Here is a 19,230-nt window from a genome sequence, read left to right as displayed (position 1 = left end):
GAAATATCGTGAAAATGGGTGCAAATCTTTGTGTGTGTATATATATATATATATATATAATTCACAGTGAATGTTTTTAACTTAAATATTGGAACAACATATTTTGAGATGGGGGTACCGATAATGGAGGGTATGCGCATGCATAAAGTGAATGGCAAATCGAGTGGTAAAGTGAGTTTAATGTCGGTTAACGTAATTGAATGCAATCAGATAGGACTTTTCTGTTTGGATGTATGGGCTGTCATTAGGCCATAAAGTAGTTTTTTGCCACTCAGGCATTCCTGCATGACTTCCGGGTATGATGATGTCACACGCACACCCTCTATTCTGGGGGTCCTTGACATGAAAAAGGTTGAGCACCACACTGACATAGAAACAGGTTTTTCAGAAAACTAAGGATTTAGAAGACATTTGTAGAATCAGTTCTCAGGTTGGGTTAAAATAGTTGGTTGAAGTGAAGACACTGTGTGCAGGATTCTTTGTACTGTTACAAATGAGTGACGATTTTACTGTGTAGAATGATGGGATGCACCAACTCATATTCTAAGCTACTCGGCTATAGTGGCCAATCATTTTGCCGGGACATGACATGCACTTATCAAGAATAATCTTCCTTGACCAGTTGTACAGTGAGCTCTGAATTAACTTGGAACAGTGCCAAATGATGATCAGCATCTCCAAATCTGAGGCCATTATGGTTCTCGGCAGGAAACCGATGGATTGTGCAGGTGCAGTCCAAGTAAGGAATGAGATAGCACTGGTCCATAGACCTAATGCTAATTCTACCCTGCATTAATCATACTTAATACAGGGCAGAATTAGCATTGAGTGAATGAGACTACCCTAGGTGGACTTTAACATTGACAAACTTGATAAATTAATAAATGCAAAGAATATTGCGCCATCTATGGTTTGTTTTGGAGCAGGACAAGTAAAATGCATTGCACAAGTTTCAACTGATCCTTGAGGATATACAGAACGTGATGTTATTTATTATAATGATACTAATACAAAATGCTACGAGATACTGGAATGAATAGGATGACGTTCCAGTTTGAGTTTACCACCAATGGGTAGACTGGATCTATTCTCTCCTGCCGGGATCAATTCCTTTTACAGTTTACATATATCAACAGGACAGAAAGCTTTCCAGAGGCGCCGAGCCGCCGGATGTGACGTGTGCTGTCGCGGAAAACCGCAACAACGCACGTGTTCAGCAGCAGCGCACAGGCCAGACTGTCTGTCTGTCTGTCTGGGGGGGCTAACTCACAACAACAGAACATCAAGAAGGGCACAGACAGAGAACAGGTTGGCCCTCCTGCGGATTGAAGATATATTGTTCCACGATTAAAAAGTGAAACGGATCACCCCGAAACCGCGGTCGATCAGATCTGGAGAAGAATAAAGCAGAGGAGGACGAACAAGGTTGTTGCACACAGGTTGACAACAGAACAACAGACCACAAAGGGGACAATATTCGTCACAGAAGAGTGAGTGAGTGATCCCGAAGGACCAGGCCCGGAGTCGCATAATAAATAAAGTTACTGGTCCCCACCCCCCACCCCTCTTCTTCTAGTCTATCGATCGTTGTGTTGTTTTGGGTCGTTCACTTTGCGTCGCCTTTTTTAAGGACCGTTATTTTTAGAGCCTTGAGTGGGTCTTCCTCGGACAGCATGGCGGACTACCTGATCAGCGGACAGACCGGCTACGTCCCCGAAGACGGGCTCACCGGATCGCAGCTGTTCAACGGAGGAGACGGCCTCACCTACAAGTAAAAGGATCTTCATGTTCCCTCATTGATTGATCCCAGGCAGGCAGCGGTTGATCAGGATCACGTGTGCCTGCATAGCCTGATTATCAGACTGTAGCTTTCTTGAAGTCCACTCAGAGAGTGGGCTGGGTCTTTGGGCTGGATCCAGGCTAGTGCCTGCATGGGTTCTGGTATCGGTGCTGGCTGCTGTGGTTTATATAAAGCTGTAATGTAACCCGAAACTTATTTGAATGAATAGAACGATATACCCATCTGTATGATCTGTATGCTAGAGCAGTTGTTCCCAAAGTGGGGTCCGGTCCGGTTGTTCCAGGGGGTCCCCAGCTAAATGATAATTAGGAACCAAATGGACCTTTATGGGTCTGTAACTCTGAGAGTGTACAAATGGACCCGTTAGGGGTCCCACTCTCAGAGATAGAAATGCCATTAAATGGGGGTACCGTAGCCTATTCATGCATGTCAAACTGGGGGGAAATTAAAATCACTGGTGGAGCCGTAAAAATCTTCTCTTCTGGGGGACCTTGGCGTATATTTTCTAATGGGGGTCCGCGGGCTAATGAGTGTCGATTTGGGGGTCCTTGACATGAAGCCACTGTGCTAGAGAGTATGATTCTATAGAATAGCTAGTAGCCCCCCGGCTACATTAATCTATCTAACCACTGCAGGAGATGTGCTGGTATCATCCTTTATGATGCCGACAAGGTGACAATCACAACATCACCATACGAAACATAATGTCACAATGTGCCAACGTTATCAACATCAGCCAGCTTGCATGATGTTGATTCTGATATGGACTACTATAACTATGCTATATTTAGAACGCTTGGTAGTATGTATGTTACATGTACACAAAGCAATAACTTTAGCACTGAGCTCTTCGTCTACCTTGCTGTTATTGTATGACTAAAATCTACATTAGATTTGTATACTCTCCAACTGCCACAAGCATGATCATCATCAATATAACAAAATAAGGAAGATGCCGTGTCTTTTAAGATACTCATTCATTAAAACCTCGTGTTCATTTTACGGTCTTCTGCCCCCAAAACGGTCAGATGAGATCCAGACATCATGCCATGATGCCAGTTTAGTCCACTGCACACATGCCTCTCTGAATGGTCCTTAATGAATGGCCTGGAATGCGGGCTTACAATAGTTCACTTGTTGTGAAGCAGTGGATATTGGTTGCATCAAGTCTTGTCACATGCACACAGACATTCCCCCCTGTCACTCAAACACCTCATGGATTGACGAGGCTTGTGACAGACAAGAAAAGTGCTCGGGCAGATGCATATCACACACACACACACACACACACACACACACACACACACAGAGAGAGAGAGAGAAAACGTTTAGCTGGAAGGAATATGTTTTCACATACTAGTGAATGTATACTTTTCTTCACAAACACAAATTAAGGCTGTTTTAAAGGGATTTCTCCTACTAAATATGAATCGGTTGTGCAATTATTTTAGTCTAGCACAAGCTTCAAATTGCATTAAAAAAAGGCTGAGTTTACATTTGTTAGTTGAGCCGTTAAGTGTACAGTATCAGTTTCATATATTAGATCTCAGCACAAAGCCATAGATCAATATATTAGATCTCAAACTCAGTGTCTGACATGGAGCAATTTGGTCGGCAATGAGTCATGGGTCTCAACTATGCACACCTCTAGGTTACCATTTAAATATGTGAAATATTGCATATTTCTTGGGTCTGTGTGTTGGAAGTTTTAAGTTTCATTATATGCTGTATAATAACGATATAAATATAACACACATGACATCATCCTCATACCCGGAAATTATGCGGGAACGTCTACACTGAGTGACATCCAAACAGAAAAGTCCTATTTGCCTCAGGTAATAAAGCAATAATAGAAAATTATTATTGAGATACGGAAGAGATTAAAAGGACTTCAAAGTTGAACAGTATCATCTGATAGTTTCAGGGAGGTAATTTCACTCGGGGCTACTAGCAGATGTTTCAAATTAATTCATTGCATTAATCTATTCTCTTTGTGTTGTAGTTTACCAAATAATTGTCCTCTTCCCTCCTCCCTACCTTGCTGTCCCCTCCAGTGATTTCCTCGTCCTGCCTGGCTACATTGACTTCACCTCAGACCAGGTGGTAAGTAGAAGGGGTGTTATAAAACCTCACCAATATTCTTTGCCAACATTGGCATTCGTTTGTCTTCCATTACCCCAATAGAGCCTTGCAGTCCCGCCCAGGAAATGATTCCCCGTTCATTTTCCTCACAGACATTTCAAAAAGTATTTATCTAAAGACCTTTTAAGCCTCGTTTCAAAGCCAACTCGAGTTGTGACAAATCATGACAACAAACACATTTTTTCGGGCCAAACAAATAATTAGAAAGAAGAAGAAAACGGCAGGTTACAACACTTCTTTTTGTTGTTTTTCTTCTTTGTAATTATTTGTTTGGTCCAAAATATTGTGTTTTGTTGTCATGATTTGTCACAACTCGAGTTGGCTTTGTACGACGCTTATAAGTCTTTAAATAAATACCATTTGAAATGTCTACGGGGAAAAATGCATTGGGAACTATTTCCTGGGCCTGGCGTCGTCATGAAAGGGGGCGGGACTGCGACACTCTATAGGGCTGTCGGATAACGATTGACCCTCGAGTAATCATCAACTTTGAGGGGGAAATCGTAAGGCATCTATATGACTCGCTGATAAAAATATGTCTATCTTATGACAAATGGCTTAAGCAGCCTTCATGTTGTGGCTCTTTCTTGCTGGCTTTCTTCAGGACCTGACCTCAGCCCTCACCAAGCAGATCACCATGAAAACTCCCTTCGTGTCGTCTCCCATGGACACGGTCTCAGAGGCCAACATGGCTATCGCTATGGCAGTAAGTGTGACGCAGAGACGCACACGCACCGTACAGTTAACCTCCATTCATACTCCGTCACACGCCAAAAATAGCCGACCTACTAGTTCACAGCGCGTTGGTCGTCGGTTGTAGGTTGGCTATTTAATCCATTCTGTACGGGAACCCCTTTTGGTATTTTAACTAAGCATTATGTTATACTTTAGCTATTGAAAAATAGCAGATCTACAAGCTCATAGCGCGCCACAGAGTGGCGCGCTATGAGCTCGTAGGTCTGCTATTTTTGAAAAAACTTAAAAATGCGGCACAAATCTTTGAATATATATTCTTTCAGAGCGTCAGGCCTAAATGGGTTAAGGTGTGCTGCAAGCACGTATATATAGCATTTCCCACATTAACTGACAATTCTCTTACTCCTGTGAATATATATATATACTCACACACACACACACACATGTATTTATATATGGATAGATGATACTGTAGGTCACCAAGTTCAATATAGCCATTTCAGTAACTGTATACAGTACCCCACACACACACACACACACACACACACACACACACACACACACACACACACACACACACACACACACACACACACACACACACAGAGAGAGAGAGAGTGTAAAGTATTCTCTCCTGTGTCAGCTAACAGGTGGCATCGGCTTCATCCATCATAACTGTACACCAGAGTTCCAGGCCAATGAAGTCCGCAAAGTCAAGGTAACAACCAATTTCCCATTCTTATATAGAGTCTCGTCGGTCTCTGTCACTGCCCTCATGTATGCCCCTCACTGTCCTCTCCACCTTGTGCACTCTTACTGTATATATGTCGTTGTGAGTTTTGAAGTGTTCAACATCAAATTTCCACATGTGTGTGTTGTGAACATATTCAGTCTTTGTGTCCTTTCATTCTGTGTCTTTTTCTGTTCTTCTTCAATTCTTTTTTTCCATTTTCTCTGTGTTTTTTCTCTACATCATCAATGCTATAGTTGCCTCTTGTTTGTTTTTGCCTGAATAAACCCAGTTAGGGGTGCCCTAACCTCTCACTCTTTCCTTACCTCAATGTTGTACTCGCTTTTTTTCAGTTCAACACATACGTAGGGCTCCATTTTCGTCACCGTCACCCTTATCCCTAAACTTCTTTGCCTTTTTTTTTTTACTATTTTGAAAAACATTTTTGAATAGTTCAGCTAGCCTCTACATTGACACGTTGTGAGCTTGTAGACCGGCCATTTTAACTATTCAAAAATGTTTAGCAAAATAGTAAAAAAAAAAAAAAAGGCAATGAAGTTTAGGGATAAGGGGTTTAGCGGTGACGAAAATGGAGCCCATAGTAGATTTTCCTAATAAATGAACCATTATGTCCATTATCTACATACCACCCCCATTTCCCTGATCTCTTTTTCCTCCCCATTATTTTCCAATCTTTCTCCAATTCCCATCTCCCCTCAATACAACTTACTTCCCATCACTCTCTCTCCCGCCATCATTTCTCTCTCTGATTCCTGTCTCTCCCCCTCCCTAATCTTCCTTCTCCAAATCTTTTGCTCAATCCCTCCTTAACCCACTCTGGGCGGGAACCCCTTTTGGTGTTTTGAGCATTATGTTTTACTTTAGCTATTGAAAGGTAGGTCTGCTATTTTTTTTAAATCGTGAAAATGTGGCGGAAATTTGGAATATATATTTATCCAGAACAAACGTTTTTTAACTTAATTCTCCTTCACATGAAAATGTTTGAGAAACATGGGTTTTTCAGAAAACTGTCAGGATTTTGAAGGCATCTGTAGAATCGTCCTCGGGTCTAAATGGGTTAAAAAACTCTTCCCTGTCCTTATCCCCCCCCCCCCTCCTCATAGCGCTATGAGCAGGGCTTCATCACAGACCCGGTGGTGATGAGTCCTAACGACCTCGTGCAGGACGTCTTCCAGGCGAAGTCACGGCACGGCTTCTGCGGCATACCCATCACGGACAACGGCCACATGGGGGGCAAACTGGTGGGCATCATTTCGTCCAGAGACATCGACTTCCTGAAGGAGGAGCAGCACAACCTGCCACTCAGCCAGGTGGGCGGAGCTTAGAGAGGGGGAACGATGAACCAGGAGTATTAAGCGCAATGAGCCGTTTTGGATAAGTGGTGGACCCATAACCGAGGCGGGGTTGGCGAAAGGGCCTTTCTGTGTGGAGTTTGCATGTTCTCCCCGTGTCCCCTAAAACCATGCAGTAGTCCTGGTCTCTAAAACTACCTCCCCCCTGGCCAGCCGAGGCACCTGATGGAGGAGAAAGGAACTGGTCGGAATAACGTGTTCCTTCCACGCGCTATACGTCTGGCTGGGGAAACTCCCCCCTGCTGTCGGGTGAAAAGAAGCAGCTTGGACTCCTCATGCATAGAAGGAAGCATGAGGTCAGGCCGCTGCCCTCACCAGGTTGGCAGAGGAAGTGTAGCGCCCAGGATTACATTGGATAATTGACACAGGGGTGAACAAATGGGTTGGAAATCGTGGGATAAAAATTTTAATTAAAAAAAAAAGCAAGTGGTGGAACGACCAACCAATCAGAGCCATGTCGTCTCCTGCCCTTTTTGAGGAGCGCTAGCCCCTCCTATATGCAGCTTTTGTCCCCACACTAGAGATCAGCGGATGAGCTTTTTTGTCACATAGCCGCCTGTTAGCAACTTTAGCGTGGCTGCCTGTAGGCTGTAGGAGACCACTGTGTTGTTGTTGTTGTTGTGCAACAGGACCCAACTTCATAGGCGGCTAATTTGTGCCAGATCATGGAAAATGATGTAATTAAAATACTACTAACGCACGCACGCCGAGATTGTGTGCGTTTTAAAAGCTACAATAAGCATATAGATAGATGCCATTCATTTATTTCCCGCATTATTTCACCCGCGGTTTATCCGATATTAATTTATAATATATTGAATTGACCCTAATCCACCCTAAACTGTGGTTCACCCGCGGCAACCGTGGCTAAATCCACCACCCGCTGGTCTCTACCCCACACGTCTCAATATTTTGCCATTGACAATGAAAGGAGAAAGTAGGTCATAATTATGTCCGCCAAATATGACGTAAATTTGTGGCAACACAAACATTAAACGTCATTGACAATGAAGGGGAAATGTACGTCATAATGTAGACGAGCAAATTGGCTAACCAATCACATAAATTCAGTTGTTCATGATGCATGATGAGAGCGCCCCTCACTTCACACGGGTGTGATTTACTTTTTCCTCCTAGGTAATGACAAATCTAGAAGATCTGGTGGTGGCTCCAGCCGGGGTGACTCTCAAAGAGGCCAACGAGATCCTCCAGAGGAGTAAGAAAGGTATGTAGGGAACCTCTAGGATGTTAGAACTGTTAGATGAACGTGAAATTCTGCAGTTGAATAACACTTTAATTGCCCGGGGTATAGCGCCCATTTGATTTATAAACACGGACCCCTTTTCCGGATGGACCAGAAGTTGTTGTTGATGTGTGTGTAGCAGCTAACAATAGCCACACAACTCTAGAGTCGATCGACAAGAATAAATCTATCGCGACTAGCGACTGGACCGCAGAGCACCGTCTAACACAGTATCTTTTTTCATAATTAGACGGGATGATTTAGATCGCAAGTTATGAACGTTTTAAGATTTTCGTTTTCATGAGCTAAACAGGGGAGGGAGTTTTTCGATGACGTCTCACTCTTACGCAACACCGAGGATTGCCCCCAGGCTGTGGAGCCATGCGATCCGTTCTCATATCAATAAACTTCGTCTTTTGGACAATACTTCGTCCTGGGCGTCGGGCGTTACTAATAGAAAGGACAAAGAACTTCGTCCTGGGCGTTGGGAGTGATAATATATGTCATGTCATGTTGTCAATTGGAACCTGCCAAGTATACATTCACCAATAAACCCTATGACGTCATCAATAGGAACCTGACCTCCTCTTCTGTCTTCTATCCATACGATACGATACGATACGATACGATACAACTTTATTGTCAGCTTGCACTAAAATTTGTTTTGCGTCCATGACGTCACCGTTCAAGATACAGACAAGACAGACACAATACATTACAAAAAGATACATTACAGGACACAAATCACAGAAACGGACAGGAACAAGAACATATCCTCTGGTTTTACCGATTTTTGGTTTAAAAGCAGAACAGACTGGTGTACAAAAGAGTTCTTTAGCCTGTTTTTCTTATATTTAGGGACTTAGTAGGGGAGCCTATCAATCAAATTTTGATGCCCGTGATTTTGGAATGTTAATTTTTGGAGACAGGTATATCTTGATTCTTGGGGTTACCAGAATGCCAAAAAAACATGTCTCCAATTTTTTATGTCAGGTTTAGCATGTTTAATTAGCATAATTAGCTAATAAATTGTCAAAAACGGAAATGGCAATAACTTTGCTTCTAGGTAACTTATAAAGGTGATCTAAGAGTCTGAGTCCATGTTTGTGATGTCCAGATATTCATCTGTTACCATTGTGAAGTCATACAACCTTTCCTAATTAGCATAATTGCCATACATTATGCAAAAACGAGGTGAACATCAGCAAATTGCTGCATGTTTTACTTTTAGTCAACTTTGAAAGCTTCTCACAGACTTCAAGTGTATGTTTACAACTCCAGGAATAATTATCATCCTATGAATAAATCATGCAACCTTTTGTCTATGTAATAATTATGTAATAATCACACCAAAACCAGAAATAGCTGTATTTCTTTGCTTTAAGTTAATTAATACGCATGATCTTACAGACAGTGTAAGTCTGTTTGCATGTCTAGAAAATATTAGAAGCGACCTCGCACTAAAGGGCTGGGCGAGTGCTGGTGCTTTGGAATGGGGGGTCAGATCAACATATCTGCCTGGGTCATGACAGACTGCTGGGCGAGTGCTGGTGCTTTGGCATGGGGGGTCAGATCAACATATGGAATGTATTCTGAACTGGCCATATATGGAGCGTGTCTTGAGTGTACAGGGTTTGATGAGGTCAGATCAACATATGGAATGTCAGAACAGGTCAGCTCCATATAGAGATCTAATTTAATTTTCGGGCCTGTTGAGAACTAATAACTTTGGGGCAGGCCCGTCCATAATTTCCTAAAGGCGACCTGCAGTCGCAAGAAAGAACAATATGGGAAATGGTCACAGAATTATCAGATTGTTTATTCTAATATTTACAGAAAGTTTTGAAAATTAAAGGGTCTCCATCTTCGTCGTCATCGTCAATCCCCAACAGATGTGCCTTGCTTACCACACACCTCTAATCATCTGCCCCACACATGCACATCTCAGAGCAGTTCAAATTTTAGATCGACAAGAACAATGTGATATGCACTGTGATTTCTTGCAGACACATTTGATCAGTTGGGTAATGGTGGCTGGCCCGTGGGTATCCCGTGTTGTGACTGGCACCAGTTGAGCTCCCTCAGCCTCCCATCCATATTCAGTTGCTGGTGGCATCTGTGGGTTAGGTACGTGCTGCGTCAGAACTGAGCCTTTTTGTAGCTCATAGTATATACAGTAGCAACTGCAGATACCACCTCCACAGGACACCTGTTTAGACCTGGCCAACAGGTTAAATTCCCTGGAGCTGTCTGATCAGCTCCAGAGACGGCATGGAACCCTGGTAAGGCTGAAGTCCTCGTTTTACCCAGTGCCTGCACTACTGGCTCCAGCGATGATACGTTTTTTGTTCCCCACACCGGTGATGAAATAGATGTCCTTGCACAGCTGATGGTACCGTCGTATTGTAAGAACAAAGACATCAGTGTCAGGGGACTCAATGTAGAGCTGTGTTGCCCCTCTTCGGACAGCATCCAGGCTGTGCAGGATTATCCTTGTGTCAGCCTCTTCCTGTACGCTGTGGAGATGTTTTACATCGATAGAGTTTGAGTGGACAGCCTGCCTTGACGTGATTATAAAAACATTGGGTTTCACCTGGAAGTGTTGGAGGGCTTTCTTAGCAAGATAAGACAGTCAGCTCATCTTTGGTGCTGATACCTGACAAGAACTGTTTTTCTGACACTTCCCTATCGGTGTGTTGTCTTCCACATGATAAGTGGTAGGGGCCCGGGGCTTTCCACCCTGGCGTCGGTCAAATACTACATGGATCTCACTATGTTCTTTGGTCTTCCTGTCCAGTGTGGCTATGGAGTGGTCAGCTTACTGGGAACATGTCTTGATCCATGGTGGCTTTCCCATTGCCTGTACCAATGCCATTCCATCTATGACAGTTACACTCTTAGCTGGAAGGGTACAACTGTCAAAAAAGATTGAAGCATTTGTTTGCCAGCTGTACGAGCCCGGTACAAATCCTGTGGATGTTGATGAGCTCAGGTGGAGGTTATTCACAAAGAAACAATTAGAAGCCGAGAAGCTGCCACCTACACAAGCAGCATTAAATCAAGCCATTACCCATGCATATTATCAGGCAATGGTATGGGATCAGGACCACGTACCTAACCCACAGATGCCACCAGAAACTAAAAATGGATGGGAGGCTGAGGGAGATCAACTGGTGCCAGTCACAACACGGGATACCCACGGCCCAGCCACCATTACCCAACTGATAAAATGTGTCTGCAAGAAATCACAGTGCATATCACATTGTTCTTGTCGATCTCAAAATTTGAACTGCTCTGAGATGTGCATGTGTAGGGCCGATGATTAGAGGTGTGTGGTAATGTAAACAAGGCACATCTGTTGGGGATTGACGATGACGAAGACCCTTCAATTAAATGTGTTTTCAAAACTTTCTGTAAATATTAGAATAAAAATCATGTGATAATTCTGTGACCATTTCTCATATTGTTCTTTATTTTATGAGGGATATATATATATATATAAAGCTAATAATGGAAAGGTTGCATATCCTAGTTATGGAAAGAGAATATTTTCTAGACATGCAAACAGACTTACTGTCTGTAAGATCACATTTATTAATTAACTTAAAGCAACGAAATATAGCTATTTCTGGTTTTGGTGTGATTATTACATAATTATTACATAGACAAAAGGTTGCATGATTTATTCATAGGATGATAATTATTCCTGGAGTTGTAAACATACACATGGAGTCTGTGAGAAGCTTTCAAAGTTGACTAAAAGTAAAACATGCAGCAATTTGCTGATGTTCACCTCGTTTTTGCATAATTTATGGGAATTATGCTAATTAGGAAAGCTTGTATGACTTCACAATGGTAACAGATGCATTTCTGGACATCACAAACATGGACTCAGACTCTTAGATCACCTTTATAAGTTACCTAGAAGCAAAGTTATTGCCATTTCCGTTTTTGACAATTTATTAGCTAATTATGCTAATTAAACATGCTAAACCTGACATAAAAAAATTGGAGACATGTTTTTTTGGCATTCTGGTAACCCCAAGAATCAAGATATACCTGTCTCCAAAAATTAACATTCCAAAATCACGGAAAGTGATAGGCTCCCCTACTAACTCTAAACCGCCTCCATGGAGGGCAACAGTTGATATTCATCATTTAAAACATGTAAGGGACTCAGAGGAGATACTCTTCGTCAGTCTAAGCATGCTCTTGGTCTGGGCTTCTTTAACCCATTTTGGGCGGGAACCCCTTTTGGTGTTTTAAACATTATGTTATAATTTAGCTATTGAAAAATAGCAGATCTACAAGCTCATAGCGCGCCACCGAGTGGCGCGCTATGAGCTTGTAGGTCTGCTATTTTTGAAAAGTCGTGAAAAAAGAGGCCGCAAATCTTTGAATATATATTTCAGAGCGAACATTTTTAACTAAAATATTGGCTTCTGGGGGGGTCCCTGGAACAACATATTTTGAGATGGGGGTCCGTGGCCCAATAGAGGTAATTCTGGGGGTCCTTGACATGAAAAAGGTTGAGCACCACTGACATAGAAACATGGGTTTTTCAGATTTGTTTTTAAGATATATTTAGAAGCATCTTAATTTTAGCGCCATCTCCTCCTCGTCCCCCTCCAGGTAAGCTGCCCATAGTGAACGAGGAGGGACACCTGGTGTCCATCATCGCTCGGACGGACCTGAAGAAGAACAGGGACTTCCCTCTGGCCTCCAAAGACCCTCGCAAACAGCTGCTGTGCGGGGCCGCCATCGGCACGCACAGTGACGACAAGTACCGACTGGACCTGCTGGTGCAGAGTGGGGTGGACGTAGTAGTGTTGGTATGGACTGGGTTCTTTACACTGGCTTTAGACCTGCTGGTGCAGAGTGGGGTGGACGTAGTAGTGTTGGTATGGACTGGGTTCTTTACACTGGCTTTAGACCTGCTGGTGCAGAGTGGGGTGGACGTAGTAGTGTTGGTATGGACTGGGTTCTTTACACTGGCTTTAGACCTGCTGGTGCAGAGTGGGGTGGACGTAGTAGTGTTGGTATGGACTGGGTTCTTTACACTGGCTTTAGACCTGCTGGTGCAGAGTGGGGTGGACGTAGTAGTGTTGGTATGGACTGGGTTCTTTACACTGGCTTTAGACCTGCTGGTGCAGAGTGGGGTGGACGTAGTAGTGTTGGTATGGACTGGGTTCTTTACACTGGCTTTAGACCTGCTGGTGCAGAGTGGGGTGGACGTAGTAGTGTTGGTATGGACTGGGTTCTTTACACTGGCTTTAGACCTGCTGGTGCAGAGTGGGGTGGACGTAGTAGTGTTGGTATGGACTGGGTTCTTTACACTGGCTTTAGACCTGCTGGTGCAGAGTGGGGTGGACGTAGTAGTGTTGGTATGGACTGGGTTCTTTACACTGGCTTTAGACCTGCTGGTGCAGAGTGGGGTGGACGTAGTAGTGTTGGTATGGACTGGGTTCTTTACACTGGCTTTAGACCTGCTGGTGCAGAGTGGGGTGGACGTAGTAGTGTTGGTATGGACTGGGTTCTTTACACTGGCTTTACTGGGATCAGTTGCAGTGTTGTTTTTGGCAGCAAGTTTTAGTCATATAGTCGACTTGAATAGTTTTAATTTAGTTTTTGTCACATTTTAGTCACCTGAAATGTCAGTGTTTTAGTTTTAGTCGACTAAATATCATAAGATTTCAGTCGACTAAATCTACAGTTGATTTAGTCGAAATGACTGTTTTTACATCTACAAGCTCACAACGCGTAGATCGATTTTCAGCATGCAACTAATTGTAAAATGCCTAACATTTTAGTCTAGTATTCATCTGTTGACAAAATTGTCAGTATATTCAGTCTCAGTTTTAGTCATCATAGATTAGTTTTTATTTAGTTTCCATTTAGTTTTCGTCAGTGAAAAAAGGTAGTCGTCTTAGTTTTAGTCGACGAAGTCAACACTGAACAGTTGCCTATCTATGTTTCTGCTTGCATTATCACTGTACTATTGGAGCTGCTGGTGCAGAATAATGGATGCAATGGCATTCGTATGGGGTTTATTCTACTTTTAGACAGGCATCGCTGGAACAGAATCTGTCAATAAATTGTTGTTGACAGAAGATTCGTTAATGTATTCTTTGGAGCCAGTTGTAGTCTAGTATGAGTGACTAGTTTTGGACTGGCTTTAGACTGGGTTAGACCTGACAATGAAGCTATATTACATAGCGTGAAATCAGAAGTCATTTGTCATTTTACAGGACAGCATATCAATATTAATATTGAAAACGTGTATTTTGTTTTGCCGAAGCCCAGGTCAACCTTTTCCTGTCTTCTCTCTCCAGGATTCCTCTCAGGGTAACTCCATCTACCAGATCAACATGATTAAATACATCAAGGAGAAGCACCCTCAGCTACAGGTCATAGCAGGCAACGGTGAGGAGGACACGAGTCACATTATTCACTCCACACTTAGCCTCGGAAACCCAGACGTTTTTATTTCCAGGGAGAAAAAAAAAGTCTGGGTCCGAGTCCACTTCAATTCGGCATAGAGTAGTGCAAACATCACTCACTCTCTGCTGATTTCTGATCGTCTGCACCTTTGTTAAATTGACACACACGCACACATGTACACACACACTCCTCTCTCTCTCTGTCGCTCTAAGTAATTAGTCTCATGTCGCGCAGCTGCGCATAGTTTCTCCCGGCGGATCCTGCCGGAAGCTGCCTGAGTGAGTTCCAGGCTACTCCACACTAGTCTCAACCAGGGCTAGAAAACCTGGCTGGAGGAACGGAAATTAACATTTTACTAAGAGCAGAAGAGCAGAGTGGCTGGCACAAGGGGTAAAGTTCCCCTCCACCACGGAGAATAGGGCTTTGAAATCCTTCGGGGTGCTCCGGGGGGAACAAGAAGTACAGTTTCTATCCAAACTCCTAAAATGTCTAAACAAATTGCATGTATTGGTCAAAAATGGGCTTTGGTGCCACTGGAATCCAGTGGCTCAACTCTCTTCGAATAAACAACGTACATTTCTCAAAGCTAATACTGAGTCTTTCCCTCATCACAATGTCGGTAAACTTTCAAATACGTACATTCTGTCTGCTAAGACCATAGCCACCAATTATATAAATGTCCCCTTCTACTGATTGGTCCTGATGTCTCGAAAACAACAAACAGTAAAACCACGCCATGGCCGTCTGTCTGAGCTATGGGACTGTGAACTTGACTGCAGATCCCATTGGCAGAAATACAATTAAACAGTTGCGTAGTGTGTTGAGTCGGTCCCTGCATATGCCAATGGTGCACATGGTGCCCATGTGCATCTTAGTATATATGAATACGGCACCCGAGTTCTCCTCCCATCCACTTGCATTAAGTTGCTCTAAAGCGCATGAGGCGATTTCACTCCTTCCGGGTAGGAACAGAGTGCATTCTGGGATGGATTTGCCCCAAACACATGAACGCGCTGCCGTTGACTATCATTGCACGCGTTCACGTATGAAACAGCGTTCACGTATGAAACAGCGTTCACGTGCGTTCACGTGTCATCGTGAACGTGCACAATGATAGTCAACGGACCAGCGCGTTCATGTGTTTGGGCCCACGCTGCAATACCAAATTCGGCCACTATGTCCATTTCTCCTCAGGGTTTCCTCCGGGTGCCGTCTCTATTAATATATACTCTTAAGATGTGCATTAATAAAGTCCTTCAGTCAAATACAGGCATACGATGCTCAACAAGAAATCTCCCCCTGTCTTCCTCCAGTGGTAACTGCAGCTCAGGCTAAGAACCTCATAGATGCGGGAGCGGACGCGCTGCGAGTGGGCATGGGGAGTGGCTCCATCTGTATAACACAGGAAGGTGAGTGTGACTGACGGGCAAGCCCACCAATTACATCCCTGCTCAACATTCAAGTTTGTTGTTACATTGATATATTATACGAGTACACAAGAGAAATGTATTTGGTATTGGTTCCTCAACATTGTTGCAGCAGTAATGAGAAGAAGAAAGTTAAGAATAGCAGCAATAAGAAGAAAGTTAAGAATAGCAGCAATTTAAATATTATCCATACGTGTCTGTGGTATATGTGTTTATTTACATGTATATAGACTCGGTGTGCAAATGTTTGTCTGTACAGTCACTGCTCTCACCCACACAGCAGATCTCAGCCAATCCGGCATCTCAAGCGATGGTTACCTGACTAAATGTTTTAGCCATAAAGTTTCCCTCGAATTGCCACAAGATGTTGACCCTTCACTAAATCCCACCCCGATTGTCCAATGAGCTTTTATTTGGTTTATAAGTTAGATCGCTGCTGCTGATCACCACCTTATGGGTTGCTAGGTGATCGAGTAAACAGGGAAATAACCGGAGGTTCCGGAACATTCCAGTGCGTAGCCTTGTTGACTAGATTTAGAGGAGATTTTGAAGCTCTTGCTCCTGAAATGATCGATTTATTTATCTGGGGAAATCCGTCATGCAACATGCATGTCGGCGGGTGAGACGCACAGCTTTCCAGACCGTGGTCTCTGAGAGTGGGACTTAGCGAATGGTCCATTGGAAGGAAATTGGGACGGGTCGGGAAGAGTGTTTGAAATTGGTCATATACTGTATGTACGTTTTATTTTCTTCAGTTTGCCGTGTTTTGGTGTTCAGGAAATCGTTTGTCCGCCAGTGTTTATTTGTTGTGTTTTTTTAGTACCACATAAAGCAAATAGCATAATATGAACTTGATGGAATTTGCAGTGCAAAGGTAACTTAGAAATGGATATTAACCCATTTAGGCCTGACCTCAAAATTTAAAAAAAATCTTCTAAATCCTCCAGTTTTCTGAAATAAATATTTTCACGATTTTTCAAAAATAGCAGTCCTACAAGCTCGTGGCGCGCTATGAGCTTGTAGATCTGCTATTTTCCAATAGCTAAATTACAACATAATGTTTAAAACACTAAAAGGGGTTCCCGCCCAAAATGGGTTAAGAGTCTAAATGTAAACCTCTAACAGATTTACATTCTGCTGTGTTGGATGCTGCTGCTTCATGGTCTGGGAATACGCCGCAAATTGTTTGTTGCCTTGCTTAGTTGATGTTTTACTTTTGTCTTTTGTCTGTTTCTGTCCATTTGTCCATGCGTCCATCTTGTCCATGATTCCTCTCTGGCTGTCCATACGTCCATCTTGTCCATGATTCCTCTCTGGCTGTCCATTTGTCCTTACGTCATCTTGTCCATGATTCCTCTCTGGCTGTCCTCCCTCTCTTCCATGCGTCTTCTGTCCAAATGTGACCATTGGATGGAGAGACCATGATTGCTCTCTCCGTCTTCCTCTGTCTTCATCTTGTCCTTTTGTCTCTCCCTTTCTCATTTCCTCTATTTGTCATTGCTTCCATTTCCTGCGTGTGTATATAATGTATGCGTGCGCGTGTGTGTGTGTGTGTGCGTGTGCGCGTGTGACTGCGTTTGACTGTTCGTGTGTGTATGTGAGTGTGTGTGTGCGTGCGTGCGTGCGTCTCCCTAGCACCCCCTTCCATTCCACCAGCAATAAAGCTCCACAGCCCCAAAACCCCAGACACTGTTACGGGATACTGCAGTAAGTCCCTCCCCTCTCAGCCTGCGCTGGGCTCCCATTGGCCCCACTACCACACTGCCCGCCCCCCCTCCACTTCACAGCCTGCTGCATTGGTTGGTTAACGGCTCTGCATCAGTAGTTGTAGTAGTGGTGGTGGTACCAGTAACAACTGTAATGGTGGTTTTCTCTGTGAAAGCTAGCCTTGGGTGTTTTGGGGTTTTGGATGCTATGCTTTGTCTCCTGTCGTTTCACTAATCTGTCAGTTCATGCTGAGTGACGTTCCAGTTTGTCCCTACCGACCCACCCACCCACCTTACCGCCCTTGTCTCTCTGAAGGCCTATTCATAGTCTGGATTTTCGGTGGTGAGGTTACCACCGCTCCGGTGGTGAGGTGACCACCGCTCCGGTGGTGAGGTGACCACAGTTCCGGTGGTGAGGTGACCACCGCTCCGGTGGTGAGGTGACCACCGCTCCGGTGGTGAGGTGACCACAGTTCCGGTGGTGAGGTGACCACCGCTCCGGTGGTGAGGTGACCACCGCTCCGGTGGTGAGGTGACCACAGTTCCGGTGGTGAGGTGACCACCGCTCCGGTGGTGAGGTGACCACCGCTCCGGTGGTGAGGTGACCACCGGAGCTGCAATAACGTGGAGCGGTGGTGAGTAAAAACAGAGAGAAGGGCTGGGGAAAGAGCGGTGGTTTCCTCTTCACCGCGGCTCCGTGACGCCATGTTGTTAGTTGCGGTGGTCACCTCACCACCGATAAATCAGACTATGAATAACGCTTGACTGTGTCTTGGCATCATCGAAATGAGACGTGTGCTACAGTATGGCATTCGGATGAACACGATGGGGCCCTCATGTCGTCAAATCAAGCATTTACGCTTCAGAGTGTGACGTTAAAAGCTGCAATCCGTAAGAAGTATGACGCCCTGGCCGGGGATTGAAGTCAGGTCTCCTTCACGAGAAACCTTTTCTACAGCAGTGGTTCCCAAACTTTGTCGTGTCAAGGACCCCCAAATTGACACTAATTAGCCCGCGGACCCCCCATTAGAAGATTTCTACGGCTCTAACAGTGATTTTCAATGGTTTTCATTTCAAGGACCCCCAGGTTTGACCTGAATTAGGCTATACGGTCCCGCCCATTTAATGGCATTTCTATCTCTGGGACCCCAATGTATATTGTAAAATCAAAGTTAATTTAACTCTTGAGAGTGTACAATCTCTGAGTTACAGGCCCATAAGGGTCCATTTGGTTGCTAATTATCATTTAGCTGGGGACCCCCTGGAACTCTCAAGGACCCCTGGGGGTCCCCGGACCCCACTTTGGGAACCACCGTTCTACAAAGCTTCATCCAATACATCTTAAATGTTTTTTTTTGTGGCTTTCGCCTTTATTTTATATTTTTTATGGAGGGACAGACAGTACATCCAATACATCTTGTCAACTAGTAGAGGCCCCTGTACCAAAACCACAGGTGATACATTCCTCAATAGAATATCAGGGAGACCACCTCCAGCCACTGCTATTGTTTGGTTTCTGTTCACAAAACAAAAGTTACGGATTGCAACTTTGCAAGTTTGTACTCTTTGAGAGCACGCACACAAAAAAACGGGTCGACTTCGTTAACATTTTGTACACTCTTGAGAGTTACAAATGGATAATTAACCCATTTTGGGCCGGGAACCCCT

At 44.0% G+C, this 19,230-nt stretch overlaps 1 protein-coding gene across 3 annotated transcripts in view; it reads left to right on the top strand.

Moving 5' to 3' along the window:
• The first annotated feature begins 1,171 nt into the window (after positions 1-1,171).
• Positions 1,172-19,230, top strand: part of impdh2 (IMP (inosine 5'-monophosphate) dehydrogenase 2) — a 28,670-nt gene continuing 10,611 nt past the window's right edge. The window contains exons 1-11 of one of the 3 annotated variants that reach the window (XM_079526096.1): positions 1,172-1,490; positions 1,631-1,771; positions 3,859-3,907; positions 4,551-4,652; positions 5,286-5,360; positions 6,497-6,703; positions 7,883-7,970; positions 12,621-12,820; positions 14,321-14,411; positions 15,743-15,838; positions 17,492-17,563. In XM_079526096.1, coding sequence (XP_079382222.1) covers positions 1,674-1,771; positions 3,859-3,907; positions 4,551-4,652; positions 5,286-5,360; positions 6,497-6,703; positions 7,883-7,970; positions 12,621-12,820; positions 14,321-14,411; positions 15,743-15,838; positions 17,492-17,563 — 1,078 coding nt within the window. In that variant the 5' untranslated portion in view covers positions 1,172-1,490; positions 1,631-1,673. Of the gene's footprint in view, positions 1,772-3,858; positions 3,908-4,550; positions 4,653-5,285; positions 5,361-6,496; positions 6,704-7,882; positions 7,971-12,620; positions 12,821-14,320; positions 14,412-15,742; positions 15,839-17,491; positions 17,564-19,230 lie in introns of all 3 variants that reach the window. The other 2 variants (XM_079526095.1, XM_079526097.1) reach the window with 2 other exon arrangements.

The sequence above is a fragment of the Electrona antarctica genome (assembly GCF_951216825.1).
Source record: "Electrona antarctica genome assembly, chromosome: 2".
In the NCBI taxonomy this organism is placed as follows: Eukaryota; Metazoa; Chordata; class Actinopteri; order Myctophiformes; family Myctophidae; genus Electrona; species Electrona antarctica.
Note: the sequence above shows the minus strand (reverse complement) of the source record. Positions and strands in the feature narration are given on the sequence as shown.